The sequence below is a fragment of the Gracilinanus agilis genome, chromosome 2 (assembly GCF_016433145.1).
Source record: "Gracilinanus agilis isolate LMUSP501 chromosome 2, AgileGrace, whole genome shotgun sequence".
Classification (NCBI taxonomy): Eukaryota; Metazoa; Chordata; class Mammalia; order Didelphimorphia; family Didelphidae; genus Gracilinanus; species Gracilinanus agilis.
Window position 1 is genome coordinate 265,885,518 of NC_058131.1, and position 25,612 is coordinate 265,911,129.

The 25,612-nt window shown below is 44.3% G+C and overlaps 1 protein-coding gene across 1 annotated transcript; it reads right to left on the reverse strand.

The window, feature by feature from the left end:
• Positions 1-586: 586 nt before the first annotated feature.
• HELZ2 (helicase with zinc finger 2) lies at positions 587-25,612 on the reverse strand. The gene is made up of 20 exons (XM_044659650.1): positions 25,287-25,612; positions 23,891-24,074; positions 23,620-23,727; positions 22,733-23,262; positions 21,543-22,181; positions 17,611-18,394; positions 16,530-16,605; positions 12,446-15,735; positions 12,126-12,373; positions 11,718-11,800; positions 11,274-11,417; positions 10,068-10,235; positions 9,718-9,859; positions 9,193-9,309; positions 8,035-8,230; positions 7,595-7,729; positions 4,416-4,634; positions 3,217-3,373; positions 2,648-2,815; positions 587-2,064 (listed from the first exon to the last, which is right to left on the reverse strand). Exons 1-20 carry the CDS (start codon positions 25,595-25,597, stop codon positions 1,940-1,942), a joined length of 7,824 nt encoding a protein of 2,607 aa, XP_044515585.1. The 5' UTR covers positions 25,598-25,612; the 3' UTR covers positions 587-1,939.

Consider the following 25,612-nt stretch of genomic DNA (forward strand, 5'->3'; position numbering starts at 1 on the left):
GAGATTTCATCTAGAGATACTTCTACTCTGAAGGGCAGGCACCACTAGCCTGGGTGGGTCCTATTGTAAACAAACAGTTCTTCAGAGTTTGGCCTTCCCTTCTTTCTTCCCTCCCACTCTCCCTGCCCACTGAGGGCCAGGCACAGTGGAATGCATAAGGTAGTAAGTGACAGAAATTATTTCCAAGAAGTAGACAACACAGTATTTCTGCACAAAATACACTGTGGTCCCTACAATGGAGATCAGCCCTGACTCCAGGCCAACAGGCTGATTTCTTCTTTCTTCTCCCCTTGGAGAGAGGGCAGATCTGTTTGCTCTTCCAACACCATGATAAGGCCATGATCAGAGAGCTGGAGATGATGCCCTGAAACAGACTGAGACTCTTCCTGGGGAGAGCCAAGTCCTGGCCTGCAGGACAGCATAGGCATGTGCAAAGCAAGGCCTTCACTGCAGAGGAGCAGGAAGAAAGGGTCCCAGGCATTCCTCCCCACCCCCCCAACCCCCCCACCCCCTACCCTTTGCCTGACCCTGACTCAGAGGCATTTTTGGCTGCACAGAGGTACAGCCATAAGGGTAAATGCAGCATTTCTAGCCTTACTGTAATCGGGCATGGGGTACTTGGGCTGGATCTGCTCCAGGCAGCCCTCCTCGGCAGAACTCAGGCTTACTTGGCCTTGCACCCCCTACCTGACAGAGACAGCATTATTGCACGACTCCTCCCTTCACATTACAACAGGAGCTTCTCCCAAAATAGCTAGTGCAAACAATGATTTGTTGGTTCAAATTTGGTTTTATGCTGCTGCCCAACACCAAACCTCAGGCCAGGGTGTTGTAGAAGCAGTCCCAAGTTCACCAAGACATACAAGTTATAGTCACTTATTAGACCAGGGGCAGTGGTATGCTACAGGATAAATGCCCATCCCTTCCAGAAAGCTGGGGAAGGTCACCTTGGTCAGTCAGTTTCCTTGCTATGACCTCACCCTTCTACCTGGATGCCAGAATCCTTCCCATGCTCCCGGTTCTAGCCAATGCTGATTGGCTACTTTAAAAACAACAACAAAAAAAGACCATATCCAATGTACAACATTGACAAGCAAAATCGTGGCCACAGATCAACAATCCGATTTTAAAAAGAGTCCAGGAATAATAAGTTGTTTTGTTTTGTTTTGTTTTTTAAGCAGCTTCGCTAAGGGTTCTCTTGCTTCACCCAGAATCTTCTCAGCACAGCACCAAGGATGAACTCCAGAGTTGGGTTTATAGCAAAAATCCCTTGGGCCTCCCTAAACCTCTCACTCTGCAAGAACAGAGAAGAGGATACACTGCACCTGGAGGCTTCTTGGTCAACAATCTGGCCAGAACACTCTTACTAAGAGCACTTAAAATAGGGCAAGAAGAGTCTGGGTTCCTCTTCAACCTGCTCCTTATCATTTTTCTCTAAGATTAAAAAGCCAAATGGTTATTCCATTCAAATCAGAAGAGTTTCCTCCTTCCCTCTGAGGCAGGAAACAGGTAGGAAAGGAGAGAGATTTTCTAAAGGATCATGTTATTGCTGGTTCTTTCTGAAGGCTTGGTCCTTGTCTGCTTTGGTCTATTGAGTCCATGTAAGCTAGACATCAGAGGCAGCCCCCCAGATTCCATCAGTCCCCACTGGCTGCAGTCACAAAAGGCACATGGGGATGCACTAAATGAGGCTTCCTTGGCTGGGAAAAGGGGACAGAAAAAAGGGGAGGATTTTTGGTCAATTTTGTTTTCTCATTGGCATTTTGTAAAATAAAGTACAAGATGCTGGACATTCCTGGTGTCGGAGAGGAAAAAGTCTCAAAGAGATTTCAAAGCCATCAGGGGGACAGGGAGAAAGGGGTGGCCTTATTGATTCTCCACCTCTGAGTGCACAAACAAGCCTTGTGACCCAAGAGAAAAGGCCAACGAGGGCTATGTCTCAGTGGCGGACAGCAGGCCTCTGACGGACGTGCACTGAGGAAGCCATGACACAGCATCCCTTCTTTGTGTAGAAATCAATGAGTCGCTGCCACATTGGACAGCAACTCAAGAGGTAGTGATTTCCTGCAGAGGAGGAAACAGGAATTAGAAGCCTTAATGGTCCATGATATATATTCTAGGCTTTAGGAGATACAAAACTTCCATATTCATAAACTCATTTGATCCTTATAATCTCCCCAACCTATCTCTCAGGGAAGGAGACAATGTAAATGTCATCCCCATTTCATGGACAGTGACTGAAGAGCTAAATGACCAAAATCTCATAGCAAATTTATGTATGCATTGGGACCCTGAGAACCAATATCCTTGATTATCCAGGGTTGAAGATGTCTACCCCAAATGAGGATAGATTGAAGAATCAAACCTCTGCTGTATAGAATCTCCATCACCTCGTGGGACCAAGGAGTCAAAATGAATTTGTTTTCACCCAACCTCCCTCCTACTTTCCTCTACCATATTCAAGTGAGCTAGGTTAGATCATGAGTCTGAATGTCCAAGATCCTGGCCATTGCTATTCCACTACTCCTGGGAAAAATCAATTAGGGGAGCCTCACTACTATGCATTTTGTTTCCCACCTCCCCCTCCATCCACCCGGTGTGTCATAGCCTGCTCTATGGGCACTTTGCCTGAGAAGCCCCCACTCACCAATGATGCAGAGCCCCTCTTGAGCCCGAGTAATCCCCACATTGACCTGATGTGGGTCACTGACAAAGCCTAGGTGTTTCTTCAACCAGCTTTTGGTGGGCCTCCCATCAATTTCACCAGGGGGGCAGGAGCGGACTGTACTTAGTATAACATATCGCCACTCGCTTCCTACTGGGTGAAAATAAAGAACAGGAATGACATCTAAGAAATAACTACCTCAGTGTCAATTAACTGAGGTCTACCTTGATTATCCCTCCCTTCTGAGCTATTTAAAGCCCCTTACTCCAAAACCATTGCCTCGCTCTTCTTCCACTCCACTCCCAATCAATTAAAACATTCAGAATATCTTTCATCTTCTACCAATCACATCAGAAGTTCTTTTCCACCTAATCCCCTCCAGAATGCTCTCCATGATTGAGAGGATTCTTTATTTGCCATACTACCCCATATTCAAACTCTTTCTCTCCTAGCTCTTTCAAGAAGTTCTCCCTAATTGAATAGTGACTTGTTCTCTGAGCTCAGAACAGACCAAATAGCAATTTCCCTCTTCTGTTAGGTTCAAGGATCACCTTGACTCTTCTTGATGGAGGAGACAGTCACTCCAGTAATTCCCTCCTTTAACAGCCTCTTGTTGATTTCTGACACCTGGGCATTGTAGGGGCTGAGGATTGCAATGTCCTTGGGCTTGATGGTCCTATCCAAGGTCAGCTGGTTTGCTATTCGAACCTGTAGGCACAGGAACCACAGGAAAGGTCAGAGTGCAACATGAAGGTAATTCTGTTTTGGGCAGTGATCCATCTCAGGAAATTTGTCAATATATTGTACCAATTTGTTCTTATTTGTCTTATTCAGACACTGACTAAGACCATGCCCAAATCATTTTGAAGATCAGTTCCTAAATTCCAGGGTGCTGGTTTATAACATCTCTTCCATAAACATGATACATAAATGTGACAACACTGGATCATAAATTCAGAGATAAAAGGGATCTTAAGAGTCCATTAAACCCAAATCTCCCATTTTTACAGATTCAAAAACTGAGGCACAGAGAGAGGTGATGGTACTTATGTAGCTCAGAGCTAATAAGTGTCTAAGGAAGAATTCAAACTCCAGTTTCAGTGTCCTATCCACTATATCATGCTGCTTCTCAATAGGCAACTGAAATAGCGAATATGAGAGATCTTAGATAGTTGTACTAAGAGGTATAACATATAGAATGTGTATACACAGTATACAGAATGAAGGAAATAAGAGTCCCACAGCATTCTGGTCAGAACACAACTAGAATATTAAAGGTAAAAAAACCAAACAACTTTTAACAGTAATGTTCATAGTAAGAGTCTGCTCAATTTCTCTCCAAAATGGGGAAAGAATTGCCTAAGGAAAAGCAATAGCCCATTGTTAGAAGTTTTAAAGCAGAAGCTAGATAGTGATTTGTTGAAGTATATAAAAGGAGATTCTTACTTGAAAAAGTTTAGACTAGATTCTATGACCATTAAAGGCCTTTCCAACTGAAACTCTGATCCTGGAATGCCCAGTGTGGTTACCCTCTGCTAGTTCTGCTCCAAAGCCCCAGGTTGCTAAGCAATTGAGAAGGTAAGACAGACTCTTTTCAGCCAGAAAGAGAAGACACTAGCATTTCAGGGAAATGGTCCCTCCCAATCTCTGAGCTCTGTGGTCCACAACACTCACCACGAGTCTCTTGTACTTAGAATAATATCCAAGCCCTCAAGGTGATCCACACCACCCAGGTGACCTCAGCACTCACCACGTGCTCTACTTCATCCCGGTTGGCCCTGGAGTTTTCATTTCCTTCATCTGTAGAGACCAAAAGGCTCTCCTCCACTCCTTGGACATAGCCAAAGATAATGGGGCAGCTTACTTGGTCTGGGTGGCAGAAGACACTTGGCATTCTCTTTAGTTCCAAACTAGTCTTTAATTTGTTGTCATAAAATTCTTTGGAAGGGAATCTGCAGATATCATTGTGCTGTTAGGGGCAAGAGACAAGGCGGGTTGGAGCAAGTAACAATACATTTTGCCTTTCTTTGTACTCCCAGTGCCTAGCATAGTGCCTGGCACAGAGTAAGCATTCAATAAAAGTTGACTAACAAACCAAGGTGAAGGAATTTTCCAGCCAAGAGGCTAAGAATGAACAGAATGGCCAAGGCAGCAAACAAATAAATTTGTCCCACCATGGCGTAGGGATAGGAACCATCTGTAATAAGTATGCCAAGAATCTATCCCTTAGGGCACAAGCACAGTTACCAATGTTTCAACATCCCAAAGAAGTATGTCCTTTCTGGTGGCCCTTTCTGATTATCCCACTCAGACAGAACTTCTCAATTAGAAATGCTCAGGCCCCCATAGCTTGTTCAAATGTATTATTGATCTGTTCATTACCTTCTATATCTTCTATCAGACTTTTCTTTTTTCACCATACTTATATTCAGAGTAATCTGGCACTAGTCATATGATTGAGAGGAATACAGACCTCAAGTTAAAGGAAAGAGTTATGACTTAGCCATTGAGTCAGCATTTCAAAGGGCAATAGATAACAACTGCCAAAGGATCAGCACTCAGAAGGCCATAGCCCAAGTGAACTGCAAGATATCTGACCTTCACCTTGAGGCCAACAATTCCAAACTTCCTGAGTTTCTCTCCTCTTCTCACCCCTTCTCTTTAATTCACTTTGCTCTCTCCCGATCATTTCTATTTCTCTTCCCTTACCACTTCTCAATTATCATTCTTTCCCTTTTTCCACTCTACTTCCTATTCTACTTCTATTCTCCCAAACCCCATCCCCTGTCTTCCTTGAGGATACAGTATTGCTTTTGAGGTGGTCTCCCCAGTACCTAGGATAATGCCTGGAACAGTGCGAGGTAGGTATAGACATTTAACAAATGTTCATCAATTGAATTGCCTCCTCCTTCACTCTCATTTCCTTATACTCCTTTCTTTTAACTGTCTCCTCCCTCCAGCATTCCTCCTCCATATCTATTCTTTTCTTCTTCTTCCTCCATTTTTTAAAACCAGACTCATCATTTCATCAGTGTAAAGAATTGTAGCAAACAGCTTTCTCTACTAAGGGAAATCAACACCTTTCCTACAACTTAGTCTTACAAAGTTGGAGGTAGCTAAATGGCTCAGTAGATAGAGTCAGGCCTAGAGATGAGAAGTCCAGGGTTCAAATCTGGCCTCAGATATTCCCTAGCTGTGTGACCCTGGGCAAGTTACTTAAACCCCAACTGCCTGGTCCTTATCACTCTTCTGCCTTAGAACTAATACTTATTGATTAATTCTAAGATGGAAATTAAAGACTTTTTTTAAAAGAAAAGTTGCTTGAGTGAGTGATTTGTCCAAGATGGTGCAGAGAACAGAAGGCAAAAGAACTCAAGTCTTCCTGACTTTAAGAACAGCTTTCTATATACCACAGGCATTATCTCACTCTTCCCTTTATCTAGTCATAATGTGGAAATGAAGTATATTTCTTAGTATTGACCCTACTTGCTGTTTAGACTAATATCTGTTTTTTATTATTTTTTAAAACCCTCACCTTTTGTCTTAATATCAATACTAAGTATTAGTTCCAAGGCAGAAATGCAGTAAGGGGTAGAGAATTGGAGTTAAGTGTCTTGCCCAGGGTCACATAGGTAGGAAGTATCTGAGATCAGATTTGAACTCGGGACCTCCTATCTCTAAGCTTGGTTCTCTATCTACTGAGTCACCTAGTTCCCCTATTTTTTAGTTTTTAGTGCAACTAAGGTTTATACATGTCAGTTATATGTGTGTGCATGTGTTGATTTTTGTGGCCCTCTATTAAATATTCCTTTTGGTCAGTGGTCTCTTTTCCCTGCTCACTGTCCTCAGCCTCCAATCAGTGTGGTGCAGTAAAAAGAATTTGGCTTTGGAGGCTTAGGTCCTGGGTTCAGATCATATTTCTAGTTCTACCTGAATAGCCTAGGACAAGTCATTTAACCACTCTGAGTCTCAATTTCCTATTTTTTTTAAACGCTTGCCTTCCATCTTAGAATCAATACCATGTAATGGTCCCAAGGCAGAAGACCAGTAACAGCTAGGCAATTGGAGTTGAACCATTTGCCCAGGGTTACCTAGCTAGGAAGTGGTCTGAGGTCACATTTGAATCCAGGACCTCCTGTCTCCAGGTCTGGCTCTCAATCCATTGAGCCACTCAGCTGCTCCCCTCCAATTTCCTTTTTTCTAAAAACAAAGGTTTTGAGTTAAGTGTCACCTGAGATGTCATCTAGCTCTTAATCTATCATCCTATCTTTCTCAGTCACAAGTTCCCTGACAGGGCAAACCAAGCCCTCCTGATGAAAGGTCTTCACTTGGCATGTAACCCAACTCTCTTCCCAGAACATTCCTCACTAGAACCATTCTCCTGCCAGCACCTTCTCAGGAGGCTTCTTCCACTGATCAGTCACAGTAGTCTCAACAAAAACTAAATGCCACATTGCTGCCATCTGGCCAGTGGTTCAGAAATGGGAAATTGGACCGTGTGAAGGAGCATATCTACACCGGCATCTCTATTTGTATGATATGTATCTCTATATATTTGCAGGATGCTACGTGTCTAGAATGAGTTGCATATGCCTCTATGAATTTTAGGGGGATTTATGTATATCTATGTGCAAGTGTACAGGACTGTGTGTGGATTTATGCAATTATACAGACAAATTACATGTACACCTAACTTTTTTTAATATAGGAGCATCTGTGTGTCCATATGTGTATATGTAGGAAAGCAAGTATACGTGTGTATATATGGCTATATTTGTAGATATTTGTGGCACAATTGTGTAAGTGCGTGGATGTGTATATACTATGTATGTGAAGATACTTACTGGTGTGGATGTGATCATTTGTGTGGAAGCAGGTAGTACTAAAGGTATAGGAAAAGATATAGGGGAGGAAAAAAGGGCCTCTCACCATTCGGTACTGTGTATCCAGCATCCAGGCTTGACCATGGTAGCGCTCAAAGAGGGACTTCTCTAAGCCCAGGTTTTGACAGTGATCATTCTTTACAAAGGGTTGAAGCTGTTTGTGGTCCCCTAGCAACACCACCTGCGACACAAACAGGAAAGATGTTTCAGCTAGACCTTGAGGCACACACGGCCAACCTCTCCAGCCTTTGATTTTCTCCCTTCAACAATCTTGACCTCATTTCCCCTCCTAACTGTACCTAAAGCAGGTGAGCTGGTTCATTCCAGTTCCTATGTCTCTTATTTGGGCCAGGGGAGGCCAGGTACTAAAAGGTACGTGCAAAAACTATGAGTACTAGGCATTATTCCTACTATTCCACTCGCAATCGCCCTCTCACCTCCCCTGAGTAACAATGGGCCAAAATCAAAGTGGGCACTACATCCCACCTTCTCAGCCTGGGGAAAGTTAACAAGGGGGATGAGGCTTTCAGGTTCTGTGGACATGCCAGCTTCGTCAATGAGAATCTGTTTGACGTTGAGGTGCTTCACGAGGATGGAGGAGGCAGCACAGGAGCAGGTACAGAGGATGACACCATGGTTTTTTAGCTCAACCGTCCGGGCCATCGTGGTGATAGACTTATATCTGAGAGATCAAGAGACAGAAATCAAAAAGAGTCAGGAAGGGCTAGGGGCAGATGCCAAGATTAAGAAACATGGGCCCCTAATAATGCATGATGAGGAATATTTCCCGTAAGTCCTTTGTTATTGTTTTTCTCCAGGGGAGACCGGGGCACAGAAAAAAAAAATAGAAAGATAGAAAGGCCCCATATACATCAAAATATCCATAGCGGCAGTTTGTAATACATAGATGCCTACTGACCTGGGGAGTAGCTAAACAAATCGCATCCATAGTACATGAGTGCAGAAAAGCATGGGATATTTGCAACTGATACAAAGTGAAGTCAACAGAACTAGGAATGACTACATTTTACAACAACGTAAACAATGTAAACAAAAAAAAATTGAAACTGAATGCTGTATATAGTTCACTTAGTTCGACTCTCAAGGAAGAGATGAGAATGCATCCCTCCCTCCCTTCTTTGGGGGATCGGTATAATATATGTGTGCGTATCCCATTCAACTGGATGCACTGATTAGTCCGTTGCTGAACTTTCTCTTCCTTTTTAATTCATTATTATAAGGAGAGGTTCTCCAGGTGTAGGGTGGGGGGAGATATTAAGACATTTGTTAAAGAAACAATGTGCCATTCGAGAAGGTCGTGGATCACATTTTAGAATGTCTAGCTCCACCAGGTATGGCCACAATGCGGCTGTTTCAGAATGTCTCCATCTGTCACCAATGTAGCAACAATGTGACTGTTGTAGAATCTGAAGAGCAGATTGGTACATTTATACTCCCTCTTGCTCCAGGACATCTAAAGTTATCTCTTATTGCATCCGTTTTTGTTCAGCCTCCTGTCTCGTCACGCTGCCCCCCACTCCCATTCCAACACACGCTTTACTAGCCCAAGTCCCCAGACTTTGTAGCCAGGCCTTCAGGAGATGCTATTTTCCCCACCCCGGCCGCTTCCCTGGAGCAACTCACTGTTCAATCTCATCTTCTGAGAACTGATCCCCCTTCCTCACTCTGGCATCAAATTCCAAAATCTTGCGAAAGAATGGGTTGGACGGCATCCGGATACGATGATGGAGAATGATGTCTCTGTAAGGAGAGAAGTCTCCATGCAGCTTCTGTCCCCTACTTCCTCCTGGCTGTCTTATCTTAACTCTGAGGTCCGAAGCCTTAGCTCCAGATTCCTGATCAGGATGGCATTCTTGTGGAGACGCAGGCTGACCATTCTTTCCTTACCATGTCCTATGAACAGGTCTAAACCTCTACCCAAATCCAACCTGATCACCAACTCGGGGCTCCCCCTTTCGCCCTCCCCATCCCTGCTCATCCAATGCTTGCGTACATCAAGATAGGGAAGAAGAGTGGGTACAGAGAGAGAACATACATGTGAGTATACACATACATACACATATATGCAGAGGCAATTTACAGAATGAAACTATTATTACATGCATTAACAGGCATACACATACACGCAAATACACACACACTTCCTACCTGAGTTCAGGTTTTGGCTTCCCTTCTCGAATATTTTTACGAAACATTCTATAGCTCCCTGGTACAGGGAATTCCATGGCCTCCATCTGTTCACTGTATACCTGCAAAGGCTTGAGCTCCTCCTTCCACTGAAGCAGGATTTCTGGGGAAAAGAAAGCCTAATATTCATATTTCATCTTCCATAACCCCTAGACCTGAGTAAGAAGGCAACTTCCTTCAATAGGTACCAAATGGGTATATTAAGCCTAGACCTGCCTAAGGACAAAATAAGATGGAAGATGTGGTGCGACCCATTTTAGAAGGTCAAAATGAGGCCAAGGACTCCCTCCTAAGTGGATAAACCAACTTACCTGAAACAACATCAACGGATTTGTTGGATGGCCCACAATATAGGATGCACTTGTCCCCTCTGTCTTTGCTATCCCCTGTCAAGGGCAGTGGGTCAGTCTCAGACTTCTCCTGATTTAACTTATTGAACCAGTATACAATATGGACCCCAACCACTGTCTTCCCAGTACCTAGAAGAGGAACAGGTATGAGCAATGTGAGCACATCCCTCCATTTTGCAAAACACAGATGCCCCCACTCCCATCCTAGAACACAGTCTCCCTTCCTCTTCATTCAGCTACTAATGTTCTCCTAAAGGTCCACATAGGAATCGAGTGAATGATGCTCTGATAGCAAAAATCATTGGCTTTGGAGTCAGAAAATATGTTTTTGAATCTAGGTTCTTTCTAGATACATGGTCTCTCTCGGATAGCCTGTTGGTTGAATCTTTCAGTGTTAAGCAGTGAAGTCTGCCTGAACTGGTCACAACTGATGACTGGAATAAAATAAATAAATAAAAATGTATATGTGTATATATATATATACACATATATATAGACATATATATAATAAAATAAATAACTGGAATAAAAAAAAGCTATGGGCTAAGGAAAATAACTCCCTTCTAAGTGTCTTACAAACCTTCCAAGTCTGTTTTAAATGGAGGAAAAAAGAAGCAGTTAGGAAGGAATATGACACTCTTGGTTCCCAGTACTTTTAGTTCCAAAGATTTGTTCAATCCTCTCATTTTATGGAATAGAAACTCCCCTGTCCTTATAGAATGAGAGCTGAAAGAGGAAAGATAACTATAAACCTCAATTTGAACCCAGAAATAAAAAAGAATTAGAACAAAATCCTTCAAGTAGAGCCAAAAAGAACACTGGATATGGTCTCAGAAAACATGTGTTCAAATCCCAATATCTGCATGGTCTTGGGCAAACCACTTCACCCCAATTTTCTCATTTAAAAAATGAAGAGGAAGGAAGGATTGGACTACATCATATCAGGTCATGTCTCAGTCTAAATCCTTTGATTCTAGTATCCTTCATTCACACTCAGAGGCTAGATTCAGGCTATCTTCCTATGCTTATGCCTCCCAGACTACTATGGCGGGCCTAAAAGTGGGGATGATGATACTGGTCGGCTCACTGGTCCAATGAAAGTTCTCTAGTGGGAAGTTTTACCCAAGATCATTCCCTACCCACTATGCACTAAAAGTTCTGCCTTACCTGGTGGCCCTTGAATAAGAGTGAAAGGCTTTTGAAGGGCCTCTAGCACAGCACTATTCTGACTCTTATTGAGTCTGAATTTTCCTTGTGGGATGTCAAAGGTCCGACGCTTCAAGATACTGGACTTTATAGTTTTGTAGGACCCTGAAAAGATACAACAGAGGATAAGAAGGAAAGCTAGGAGTAGAATTAAAAAAAAATAAGTCAAGAGAGAGAAGGAGTCAGAGAAGAGAAAAATAGTGCCAGGGGCTGGGATAAAGTTAAAGAAGATTTTAATATGGGACAAGGGAGAAAATGGAGCCAAAGTCAAGCTCTTGAGACCCTCTCCTAAGGTCCTTCTTCTATACCCTTCTCTGCCTGCCCATCCCTCTTCCTATTTATGAACCAGACAGAGTCTTGGGGGGGCTGAGTAGCTGAGTACCCAAATGCCACTTTGTGACTGACCTTCTTTGATGGGCTGGCCTAAGGCAATGCTGGTGATAAGTGGTGAGGCATATTGCAGTTTCCAGATGGCTTTCTCTTTCCGGCTTAGGAGAAAAAAGAAAGAAATCCTCAGTCATAATTAGAAGGATCCATAGTACATGTCAGGGAAGGCTGATGAAGAACATAGCCATGCTTAGAGGACCCAGAAATAAAACCAAAAAGTCAGAGCTAGAAAAGCATTCTGACCCCCCCCCCCCAAACTAAACAGAATTTCTGAAGAATGGCCTGAAATGATCAGGGATACAGGAGTGCAAATTCTAATATTCTGAGCTCCTTTCCCAAGGTAAGTAGCTCCCACCCCACTCCTGTCACCTCTGTCCCAGTCACTCACATCCCCACTCCCCCAACCACTATTCTGTGAGCACTCACATATCTGGCAGCAGCTTTGGGATCACCTCAATGGTGAAGCAAGCTCCCTTTCTGGTGACCTCCACAGGGATGCTCTCCATGGATACGTGGTGGAGGAAAAAATGGATTGTTTTCCGATCTTCTCTTCGATCAACTTTTTTGACATCCTGATCCATTTCATCTGTTAGCCCATGAGCCACCCAGGTATAGGTGTCAGGGTCCACATTCAAACAAGAATCAAGAGTATTGACCATAGGAGGGTCTACTGCCTTTCTGTACAAGTTAAGCTTCTTAAAGTTTTGAATTAGAGCAGCCTCCTCTCCTTTCTCTTCCTCTTCTACAGGCCCCTGGAGTTTTAGGTTCTCCATTCGGATGCACAGGTAGCAGAAGCTAAAGTTGATATCAATTGCACATTCCTTGAGGAAGGTATAGGTTAAGTGGAAGGTCCCTTGCATCTGTCCCTGACTGTCCCGCTCTCTATCCCAGGTAATAGGAACACCATACAAGAGGATAGAATCATTCTCAGCCACAGCACTAGAAGCAGATTCCATGGCAGAGAGTGGTTTCCATACCCTGGAATAGTCCTGTGGGTCAGAGTATACATCCTTGGTCGCCTGTGAAGCATAGCGGGAAAAGCAGTCAATGGGTTTCTCAGCATGCTCCAGGCAAATAGCAAAACTTGGGGTCAACATCCACATCTGGATGGAGGGCACAAGGAAGCCCCTCTGGACATCAGTGGTCAGCTGCATCTGCAAGGCATCCCCAGTACTTAGCTCTAGTACCACTTCTACATAATGGGAACACTTGCTTCGAGACATCTGGCCTAGGGGCCGTTGGTAGGAGGTCTGGGCAGCCCCTCTAGATCTTAGCAGCAGGGCTGCTGCCTTCTGAAAGTTCTGGTTCTGGATGGCCAGCAGCAGGTCCTGCCAGATGCTACTACTTATTGGCATAACATGTGTGCCCACCAGAGTTTTAGGGGATGGAATCCATGCTTTGCCCTTATCCAGAGAATACATTCGCTTCTTCCATACCAGCTTTATATTCTGGCGCTCAGGGATAAAGGAAGGCTGCTCTATCAACTGCAGTGCACGATAATTGACAAGGTGGGGGTCAGGCAGGGTATCCCGGTTCATGGGGAAAATCACCTTAAAAAAACGATTTGCGGATTCCACATTCACCACAAAGCACAATTTTGTTAGCAGCTGGGCTTTGAGCTGGGTGGCCAGATGAAGGCAGTGGGCCTTACGCTCATAAGCCTGGGCACGCCCATTCTTCCGATTGAAGTCATGGCACAGCAAGTCAATGTCTTCGGGGGAATAGCCAGGCTGACCCTGGCCCATGGCAGCATGGAGCTGCCTTTGAAGAACCACATCAATGTAACGCCTAATGGGGGAAGATGCCCAAGTATACCAGTCGACCTGCAATGAGTAGTGCCCAGCCCTGGACAGGCTAGTAGAGTTCGAACGGCTAAAGTAGGAACGGCTGAGTAGCTTTCGGAACTCCAGTCCAGCTGGGGCCAGAGTGGGGTGAATGTCATCTGTGGCAATGAGGTCCACCATCTTGTTATAGTCCTTGCTGTCAGCAGCCTGACACAGGTGATCCCAAAGTGGACGCAGGATGGAGAGGTTGCATACTGAGTTGGTTACTTGGGAAGCATTGTAGGGCTGGCCACAGAGACGGTAAGAGAGATGGAGGGACACAGGGAGCAAGTGACGGTACTTTTCCTTTAGTTGGGCTACTTGCTGAGGATTGGGCTCAGCCTGGCACCTCAAAGGAGTGATCAACTTTGTGCTATCCTTGTGTACCAGGAACTTAGCTACATAGCTATTGAATAGGATCATAAGTTCCTCAACCATCTGGTGGGAGCTACGCGAGCCAAGAGGGCTATCTTCATCTGGTTGGTCATAGTAGCAATCTCCCTGAAGGCGGCCTCTGCGAAGGACTTGGGAAAAGTGGTAAGCAGCCACAACACAGCCTTCTACAGTGCCCAGCCGGAGAGGCAGCCAAGCCCCACCACCAGGGTGACTTTTAATGATAACCTCAGCTTCCTCATAAGTCAGCTGAAGATCAGAGCGTATCATAGATGGAGTGATATGCCATTTCACTACTTGGTCACCTTCCTTCTCCACTGTAAGGATCAAGGAGATAGTTCGACGTTCCTGGTGAGGAAGGAGACTGAACAGGTCCTGGCTGAGCCTGGATGGGAGCATGGCCACAGGATCCTTTCCAGGAGCATAGTATGTAGCACCTCGCTTCCTAGCTTCACGGTCAAGGGCCCCATCCTTTGGCATGAAGCTGGCTACATCAGATATGTGGACAGCTATCTCATACTGGGCTCCCAGGTCCCGGACACTGATAGCATCATCTAGATCCCGAGAACCCTGAGGGTCCACAGTAAAGGTCAAATAATCCCGGCAGTCCTTCCACTGTCCCCGACGGCTAAGTTTACTGCAATTGTGCTGGTTCACCTCCTTAATGACTGGCGTGGGATATCTTCCATTGGCACTCAAAGAATATTCCATGTCCAGAATCTTTAAGCCTTGTTCTAAGGTCAAAGGCAAGGGAAGGATCTCAAGTATGATACCTAATGGATAATAGAACCTCTCTTTCCAGGAGATGATCTGTACACGAAAGAGTTGGTTGCGCTTGGTCTCCTCTGTTATCTTCTCATAGCTAATAAGTTTAATGTGTCCTCGTTGTAAACGGCGGATAGGAATAGTGTTGGGCTTATCTTTTAGCTCTGGGACAAAGATCTTGGTGACTGAAGGGTCAATGGGAATCATTACTCGGGGGTCAAACTCATCCATCTTGCATATGAAAATGAGTTCACGGTCACCCCTTTCCAGTACACCTACCACTCGGCCCATGGGACGCCAGGAGTATCCCTGTTCCTCCAATCCTGGGGTCAAGATTTCCACTAGAACTTGGTCACCTGTAAAGGCCATACCGCAATTGGTACGTCCTCTGATTTGAATAATGAGAGGTGGAGAATCATCTATGGTGAAGGCAGAGGCTTTTTCAAAGGCCTCCTTTATCAGTTCACATTTTCTATATATCTTGGGCTGCATGCGTAGATATTTCTGCAACACTGGCACAGGAAAGCTTAAATACTGTTGTCCCTGATGGTGGGTCCGAGCACCTGATGTCACATTTAGCAGCCCATCCTCAGTTACTGTCACTGCCACATTCTTGCTCTCATCCAGTAACTCTTGAAGAATGGGATCATCAGCATTGAGTTCAGCATCAGACACCCATGAGGCAGAATCATTGTCGTTGTCCTCCTCTTCTAAGAAGTCCTCCATGGCTATCTTCACAGGATGCAGTCCATTTTGCCGGGCCCAGCGCTGCCTATGTACCACATCTTGCTTGATCTGTTCCATCGTGAGGTCCACAGGAGAGACACTGCCCATCTCCACACACTCTTGAATGAAGTGCTTCCATACCTTACTGCAGTGTCCAAAGGAACACAGAGCCACAGCATCCCCCACAGCAACCACCTGTGACTGAGCCCTGGTCATCACTGTGTTCAGTACTCGGGCCTCACTGAAGAATTCCAGGTGGGGGACTGAACTGCTGAGTAGGCTGTCCCGCGTGTGTACAGTGCTGAGGATAATCACTCGGAATTCACGACCTAAGAGAAAAGTCAAAACCAAAAAAATCAGAACATACCTAGATAAGCAAAAGCAGAACAAGGAAGGGCCAGGCCAGGTGGAAACCCCAAACAGTCAAGAAGCTAGATGACCCCAGCAAGAAAACTGGGAGGGGGCAGGAAAAGGGAGAACCTGCCTTAGGGAGCTTTTCCCATTATAAGGAAAAGAAAGGACAGAGCCAAGATGGCGGCTTTGTAGCAGCAAAAGTTGTAATTGGGGGGCAGCTGGGTAGCTCAGTGAATTGAGAGCCAGACCTAGAGACAGGAGCTCCTAGGTTCAAATCTGGCCTCAGACACTTCCCAACTGTGTGACCCTGGGCAAGTCACTTGACCCCCATTGCCCACCTTTACCACTCTTCCACCTATGAGCCAATACACAGAAGTTAAGGGTTTAAAAAAATTAACATATTTCAGAGTCTGAATGTTTCCTTAATATGGATCAAAATTTGTGGGTCTTTAAAAATAAAGTGGTTAAGAGAAGTGGGTGCCATAATTTTCTAGTGAAGCAAAATGATGTCATTGGTCATATGCAATAAAAATAAATCCGTCACTGGTGATTAAATCTCCCTGTCAGGGATCATAAAACAGGAATTATAAAAACAGGGCCGTTCACCATCCATTGCCAAGAGGTCTGGCTATAGCAATAATGACCAGCAACTGATTAAGAATCTAAATAGATAGCTAAGGTCACCTCACAAAGGGTCCTCCATGCCCCAACTCCCAGAAGACGTAAACATATTACCTCCCAACTTTGCCCCTTGACACTAGATACTTACCTGGCAGATTTTCAAAATTCTCCACTGCCACTTCTCCTAGTTGTTTCTTCCTCAGTTCCTGTCTCAGTGTTTTTACCTGGGAAATGGACAAACATGGTGATCAAGTTGTTACCTCAGCTCAGAATAAACCCTATTCCTCAAAACTTCCACCCTATATGACCAAGTTAAAAATTCAGGCCTCAGCCTCAAAACAAAACACTACATTCTAGTGGTCTTTACTTGGAGAAAAAATACATCAACACATACTTCCCTCCCTTTCTATTACCAAATCCAGAATAATAAAAAGGTTGAGTCACATTATTCAGATCATTCCATAGTTTACAAAATCCCACCTCCTCTTCCATGAAGCCTTTCTAGATTATTCCAAGAAAAGGTATCTCTATCAGTTTCAATCTGCTGGGTCATGAGTCACCACCTCACTATTCCCAGCCTCCCTTAAGGAACACTAGTACTTGGTACCTATATAATGTGATCATAAAGATCTATTATACAGACATAGTGCTTGCTAAAGGCAATCATTCTACTACTTGTGCATATTCCTAGGTGTTTCTCTACAAGGGGTAAGAAGAAGGAAAAGGACAGGACCTGAGATTTTATTAACTTAGGAACCCCCAGATAAGGAAACTCTACAAGTATGTTGCCATCTTCTCTTAGAGAGTGGTCTGAGAATTGTGAAAAGATTTGCCTTGAGTCACATATTCAGAATGGGTTAGTCAGAATTTGAACCCAGGCTGTTCTGCCTTTGAGGGGCTCTCTCTGTCCACTAGACTATGTTGCCTCTGAGCATATTTATCTGCAAACATATACTGAATCTTTGAGAGTGATGATGATGAAGGACCCTTTCTTTTCCAGATAAAGGAAAAAAGTTTAGATCACAAAAAGATCCAAAAGTGATCATCACTCCCCAGTATGCAGGATATTGCTCAAAGATCCTGTGATGGCCTATGGAGCTCCCTCAGTGCTTACTGGACATGTTGAATGATTATTATTTAAAGTTTCTGCCTGGCAATCTATAAACTAAGATTCCATTTCTAATCCCTGTGGGAGAGAAAAGACAAAAATGGAAGGAGGATCCAATCACCTGAGAACCATGGGACACAACACAAATTTGCTTCAGGTCAGGGCTGTTCCATTGGTAGGCCCAGATACTGTAGAATTCTTGCACCTTCTCAATGACCTCCACTATTTCAGCCCTGTTGAACCACGATGTCATTGTTATATCTCTCTCAGGAGTACCAGCCACATGGCAAAACATGAGTGGATACTTCTCTGGGTGGCCAGGGATCTGTCCACTAGCCTGAATAGGGTTGCCCTTAGCCACATAGAAATTCCTAGAAACAAAGGAAATGATGGCTTTCGTGGAACGATAGTTTTCGTGGAAGATGACCCTGCTCTGGGAAGCCAATTCGTGAGTCTCCCGCTGATAGTACTGGAATAGACGATTGAGCAGTGTATGGTCTGCAGATTTCCTATCCCCCACACTGAAGAGTTTGGGGGTGATTTGCATGTGGTCCCCAGCCAGGACAATGCGTGTGTTCCGAGTGGCATAGGCTAGTGGAATTATGGCTTCACACTCTAACATCTGAGCAGCCTCATCAATAAGAATATGGGAAAAAAAACCAGGTGGCACATCCAGGGAACGAGACAAAGTGGTGGTGGTGATTATAATACGGTGTTGTTTAAGTTCTGCCTGAGTTGGGTCACGGAAGAAGCGTCTATCGTCTGTGAGGCAGCAATACTGCAGTGTAGTTGAGTCTGTCTGGTTAAGGAAGCTCTCAGTGCTTTTGACCCTCAGTGGCACAGCCTCAGGGTGTCCAGCTGTGACATAGGCATGAAAGTACTCTCGGATGTAGATGTCAGCAGCACTGCAGAAGCAAAAAAAAGAAGAGGTTCAAGAATATGGCAACAGGTGAGCAGCTAAGTGGCTCAGTGGATAGAAAGCCAGGCCTGGAGGCAGAGAGGTCTTGGGTTCAAATATAGCCTCAGACACTTCCTAGCTGTGTGGCTTAGGCAACTCACTTAATGCCATTTGTCTAGTTCTTACCTTTCTTCTGCCTAAAGAAAAAAAAAAAATATGGCATTCCCTCAATTACTTCAGTTCAATTCAAGTTATTTCCTGCCTCTTAGGCACAAGGCACTGTGCTAATTAATGTTAGGAATACAAAGGAAAAAGAATTACACATTTGCTTTCCTTCAAGAAGATTACATTTTACCAGGAGATGAAAACTGAACAATGTAAAATGAAGCAAAGGAGAAGACCAAAGAGCTTACATGAAAATTTAAATTAAATTTTAAAAAGCCAAAATGCTTAAGGGAAAATTGGTAATCTGTCAAGAAACATCATTAGCACTGTGCTAAGCATTTTTGTCTAGAGAAAAGAGAGAAAGAGGTGAAAAGAAGTAAGATGTATGAAGGTGGTGAGAGAGAGAGAGAAAGAGGCAGACAGAGAGAGGCAGAGAGAGAGAGAAACTTGAAAAGAACTCCAGTATCAAAATTGTCAAACTGTATTAATCAAGTGCCAATTATCCAATTTCCACCATAAATGTTTAACCCTAGGTATCCAAGTCTACTGTCTAAACAAACTCAGAGAAGGCAGATTCAGATCTGAGTGGGGGGGGAAAGCCAGGGAGGAAGGCTCCTTTTTGGCAATAAGTTCCATAGAAGTCAGTGCAATAGTCACAGCTCTGCATTATCTATGTCCGTGCCTCTCCCCATAAGTGCAGAAAATTGAGAGCTGATTATACAAAACCATCTTAGAAAACAAGACTAACAGGAGATGCTCCAGGAGGAAATGGAATGGCTAAAACAGCTGGGCCCCAAAGAGCTCTTCTTTCTGAACATTTCTTTTATTCTCCTCTTCTAAACCCACCACCACTAAAGGGGAGTAGGAAAATGGTTGGCATCAACCCTTCCCAGACTCCAGAGGGGTGATGTCCAAAGCTTATCTTCTTCCTTGTCCTGGTTAGTAGAGGAAGCCATTTTTCCCCCTTTAATTCAGTGGAGACGAGGGTGGGTTTTCCCCCCCCCCAAGATGTGTTTTCCTAATAATACCAACGAAAGTAAAGACAGGATTTTAGAATGGGTGGGGATTGTCATTCTTCCTTAGCCCTGGTTCAACCAGAACTTAATAAATTCTGCTTCTATTCTAGTTGTATGCTGGTCTAACCTTGAATCTTGGTCCAATCCTGGTTTGATCCTGCTCTTTACCTATCTGCTCCAGCCCTGGTCCAAAGATGGTATAATCCTAGTCCACTCCCATTCCACTTAGGTTGGACCAGGGCTGATTACCATAATAGTAATCAGCCCTGGTCCAACCTAAATTCAAACTTAGATTAAACTGGGTTCAACAGGGGTTAGTAGACCCAATTAGACCCAATACTGGTCTAACTCTGAACTAATCTTGTTTCAGAGGGGAAAGGTCTAATACTGGTCAAACCTCAGTGTAACCCTAGTCTAACTCTGCTTTAATTCTGGTCCAACTCTCATCCAGTCCTGGTCCAACTTGATATAATTAGGCACAGGATAGGCCTCTTTTAATTTGTTTCCATCCTCTCCCCATTCTTATCAACCAACATAGGGACAAGAATTTGACATCAATAAAAATGTATGACTTAGTGTTGATGATTCTTAGCCTATCTTCCTAAATTCAGAGACCTATTCATCAAACAGCTTTGCATATAAATGACTTTGGGAGAAAGCACAACCCAAAAGAGTGCCATGGGCAATAAAAGTTTTTTATAGAAAGTCCTTATTCTTGGCAAAAATAAATCAATACACCCAAAACATGGTAGAATCTGGCCTATAGTATCAAGACCATGAAGATTAGTTAGGAAACCCTGGTGATTAGAGTAGGTGACCGTTTGAGAAAACATAGCAAACTAGACAAAAGGAAAGAGGAAATAATAAACAATTAAAAATAAAATCAGAGAGGAATGTCCTTCTGGGTAGGGAAAAAGGAAATTATTTAATTCAAACCTCTATTAATTATGAACCAATGACTTAATACCCTCCTAGGTCAATAGCAATACTCACAATACAGTTCCAGTTTAAGAGTCCTTTCTTAGAATACTGCTATGAATTCAGAACCCATCATCCTAAGGAACATTTGGGATTCATTTCCTACAAAAATGCATCACTTTGCATTTGTCCACATTAACCCTAAACCTAGGCCCAGTTCCAATTAAGGCATGATGTAACATTGAACCCTATGCCAAGAATGATGACCAAATCTTTATTTTCTCCCTAGAGCTAGTGTCCAATGGACAGGTCCAACTTGCATTTCACACTGGCATCTCAAACTGAACATTTGTAATAATGAACCCCATCCATCATCTTCCCTAATCCCTTTTCCTTCCTTAGATTCTACCTCTACTATGAATCCCTGCTCACACCCATATCCAAACAAAAGTAATCTCTCTCCTCCCTTTGCTCGATCATATTCTACTTTATATCAGCCTTATTTATGTAATCTAGAGAAGCAAAGACTAGTGGAATACATGGGCCATGACTTCAAATTGTTGAAGAGCTCCCATATGAAGATGGGATTAGATTTGATTCACTTGGTCCCAGAAAGCAGAAACAGGACCATGAGGAAAGGAGTTACATACATTTATTTGAAAAACTTACCAATAATTAGAGTCAACCAAAAGTAGAATGACCTGTCTCCAGCAGTGGTCAGTAATGGTTCCTTTGGAGGCTGTAACCAGGGGTGTTACAGAAGGGATTCCATTGCATGAAGGGTCTAGATTAGATGGTCACTGAGATCTCTATTCCAAATATAAGATTCTTTGATTTTGATTCTATATATATATGTATATATATATATATATTGACTATAAGCAAGAATTATGTCATTTTTTTATTTTTATATTCCTAGTGCATCACCTCTACACCATGATATAATATTACACCATACCTAGCAGGAACCTAATAAATGTTAGTTGAATTGAGCCCCAATCCTGCCCCACCCCCAAAAAAGAAAGTTGCCTCTACCCTTGCCCCAGCCTAGCTCACCTGTTGGTGTGGGTGCAGATCAACACCTTGGTGTTTGGCTGTTTCATAACTTCTAGCGTGGCCATGGCTAGTGTGTATGTCTTGCCTGTCCCAAATGGGCCATAAATGAGCAGTGGAGGCACTCGGCTCAGAGGACTGGCTGTGCCTGTGATAAACGAGATGGCCTGCTTCTGTTTTGGATTACCACGGAGTTCCTGGGGAGGTGGCCTCAAAGAAGGCAGAGAACAGGCAGACATGTTAGGTGTTACCAGTTTGTCATCCCGAAGTGCATCGATGGCTTGGTGCCACATCCCAAATACAGTCCTGTCAATTTGAAACTGGATTTCCATAAGTTTTGTGTCTTCATCCTTAAGTCCCAAGGCAGAGCAACAGTGGGCTGGCAGCAGAAGCCACACATTTTGATCTGAAGTGGCCTTGACTTCCACCTGGACCTCATACACATGGTTGTCAGGGGCAGGGACAGGTGCCACGTAAGCAGTGTTCACAGCCCTACTTAGCAAATAGCCCTGGTCTGTGTCTGGTGTCAGAGAACAAGGAATTGGAACCCTGGCATACAATTCCCCAGGTGCTGCACATTTCAAGCCCATCGCCAAGGTCTGCATCTTGGAAGTCAGTGTGACTTGCACCTGAAGGTTCAGTCTGTGACAAAAGGATAAATAAGTTAGTTGGCTGTGTCTCTTACATCTCTCTGCTCTGCCCACACCCACCTCTAACCCATCCAGATCCCTCAAACTTCACTGCATTTCTAGCCTGGTATTTCCTGATCTCTTCTGACTGATTATACTGGGCAGCTAAGGGCATCACAGGGAAACAATAGAACAGCTGGTTAAAGAAAGCTAATGATCAGAAGAGGGAACTCAGCAGCCTTACCTCTGGACAACTGCCAGATCCTAACAATAAAACTCTAATTCCTGACATCCTGGCATTTAAACTAGGCACGTTACCATTGATTGAATGAACTAATTCATTAGATTCTAACAAATGTAATTAGTTACATGGGGCGAGTTTTATAATATCCACATGACAGATGAGAGAAGTGAGGCCCAGAAATAGCATGACTTGACTAAAGTCATATAGGTAGCTAGTGACAGAGACAGATCTCCTGGCTCCCAAACCCATCATTGTTCCCTTCCTGGGTTCCCTGCTTCATGACCCACCCCTCCCTAAACCAATGATTATCCCATGCTTACTTGGCCACCAATTGCTGCTGAGCCTCCTCCTCCACATATAAGAATTGATGCATCCTGTCCCGATAGTTGACTGGAGTTATAGGAATGTGGTCAGAAGCCATTGACATGTAATATTCCAGCTGCTGGGGGCTCACTTTGTACTTGGCTAGCAACCTCATCTGCTCATCTGTCCTGGCCATGCTGGGCACCACACAACGATTTCCACTGTGCCAGCGGATCAGTTCCATTAGACAATCAGGGTCCTGGGTATAGGTGGGTGAGATCCCAGCAGTCTCCTTCTGGCCCACTTGCACATGTAGCTTCCGTACCAGGACAGGCCGACATCCAAAGTCAAAAGCTACCCACTGCTCATAGCTGCCAAAGGCAATACATTCCACCAGTACCTCCACTTGGAAGGTCATCATCGCTGCACCCTGCATAAGGAACCTTGAGCCATGGGCATAAAGTTGTCCTGGTGGAAGCCCAGGACTCACTAAGGAAAAGATTGCTCCCGTCTGCCGTTTGAGGAGTGCCACATGCTGCAGTGGGTCCTACAGAGGTGATGGGGAGAAAGATGTTGTACTCTCAGCAGTCTTGGTCCATCTACCCCTAATCTCTCCCTCTCCCTTCCCGTTTCCCCTAGTTCCCTTCTGTTCCCTACAAAAGCCAGGCCTGGGTCTCAGGACATAGCTTTTCCTCTACCAGCTGCCCCCCAGATGATAAGATCCTCTCTAGCCATCCCTAACTTCCCCAGTCATATTGGCGTACCTCCATTGGTCATCCTGTGACCCCATAGCCTTGGTGACTGCTTCCATTGTTGGGAGGAGGGAGCTACATTAATCCCTGAAATGCTACTTCTAGAGTGAACCCTTCATATAGCCCCTACTTCCCCAAACTGTGTCACAAACCTTAGATTGGATGATAAATTTCCATCTGCATTGCGATTTCTTGTCCTCTACCTGGCATTGCAAGGGCTGGTCACAGTGTACAGTTACATCATGTATAGACTCAGACATCTGATGAGGGGCAGACAGGCACAGAAAGCTTTTAGCAGAAGGGATGCTGCCCCAGTACCCCATCCCTACCCCAACTTTCCATGGGAGGGCATGCAGGCCCTCCCCATTCTCCACCTCTCTTCTGAAATCCCTCCTCACAGTCCTTTCCCTGAGTCCCACTCACCACCAGCATTTCATTGTTGCAGTGCTGATATTCATGTAAAAGCCGGTCCTGGTAAGAGAGGAGTCCGTCCTGCCGGGCTGATTCCTCTCTCATCTGGGCTGCCTGTGCCCGCAGGATCCACTCCTGCAGCTCTTCCACAGAGTGTGCCTGGGTACATCCATTCCCATATTCACAGATATCTGGCCTGTTAGAATGGGAAATCCAAAGAGAGCAGTCAGCTGGATGATGAGGGCAATAGAAGTCTTGCTCTACCCTTTCCCCACATTGCTGAGTAGTAACAGGATCAGGTAGAAAGTATATTGGATTTGGAATCAAAAGAACTCAGGGTTCAAATCCCAACTCTGACACTTACCACTTATGTGACAAAGCAAGACACATTATTTTGCCTTCATTTCTACATCTGTAAAATGAGATGGCCTATAAAATCTCTTCCAACCCTAAATCTATTTTCCTATGAATCCATCTTAATGTTCTGGTTTGGCAAGGGACAATAACATGCCAAAGGGGTAGATGGTGTAGATTTTCCTCACAGGCTGAAGCTCTGAGCTTGGGGGCTAAAGGTTGGTCCAGTGGTTTACATGAAATCCAAGGCTTTTATCCAAGAAGGAAGGCAAGGAGGGCCTAAGGTATCAAGCCTTCCTCAGAGAGGCTGAGCCTTGGGAAATTGGCAGTGGGGGCATTAAAAGATGGTCTACTCCACATACGATATAATGGAAATAACCGAGTCAGGTAGCCAGGATTCCAGAACTGGATATGACTTCTTATAATTACTTTCACTCGAGACACTTAAACCTCTCTGTGTCTGTTTCTTCATCTGAAAAATGAAAAAAATACCTTTCCTGCTTACCTCTGAGAGCTGCTATGATGATCAAATGAGATGAACAGCTGTGAAAGCTCAAATCCCACTTTTAGCATGCAAGAGACTTTTCCTTCTGTCTCCTCCTTCCATCTTCCTCTCCCCTTAATGCTGTACCTTTATACTCCACATAAATGTATACGTACATAGTTTTCTACATGTTGTCTCCCCATTTAGAATGCAGAATGAAGAATTCCTTGAAGGCAGAAACTGATTTTGTCTTTCTTTTTATGTCCCCAGCACTGATCAGTACTTGGCACAAAGTAATGCTTGCTGATTAACTCACTTTAAGTCATGTACTGTGCAGATGTGGGGTACTATTATGGAGCCAGCACCAGTCAACGTCCTCTACACGAAGCTTTAATATTTGCTGATGAATGAAGGAGAAGAGGAAGGGTGGGAACAGACCTCCCTAAGGCACTACCTCCTTCTCTATCTCTTTATACAGTGCCTACTTGAGAGTTAGACACACAGACCACATGGGTCATGCTCAACAAATGTTTGTTAAATGAAGTGCCTTTCCTGCCCCAGAAACCTTACCTGCTGCAAAGTTTGAATTTGCGGAGCCCGATAGGTGGGGCTCTGTATTCCCATAGGGTCCCCTTGTCATAGGACACCATCTGTGTGTGCTCCAGGGATGAGCAGTGGTTCTCAAAACTCTCTTGGGAGTTGCAGGTCACGAGGCAGGCACGGCAGTACAGCTGGATCTGAGGTGGAGCCGATGAACTCCCATTTCTACCACCATCCTCCTTGCTGGTCCCAGCCCCTATTCCAGATTCCAATGTGGCTGGAAGCTTAAGCAACTCAGAGCGAGTCAGGCAGCCCATAGATTCAGCTTCCCACACAGCCATCTCCACATCACTGTG

Bases quoted from the DNA above. Each gene is read 5' to 3' on its own strand.
- HELZ2 (XM_044659650.1), bottom strand. From the start codon at position 25,597: ATGGCTGTGTGGGAAGCTGAATCTATGGGCTGCCTGACTCGCTCTGAG. The intron at 23,728-23,890 runs GTGAGTGGGACT...GCCCCTCATCAG, and splicing joins GCAACAATGAAATGCTGGTG to ATGTCTGAGTCTATACATGA. The intron at 2,816-3,216 runs GTGATCCTTGAA...TTCACCCAGTAG, and splicing joins CTCCATCAAGAAGAGTCAAG to GAAGCGAGTGGCGATATGTT.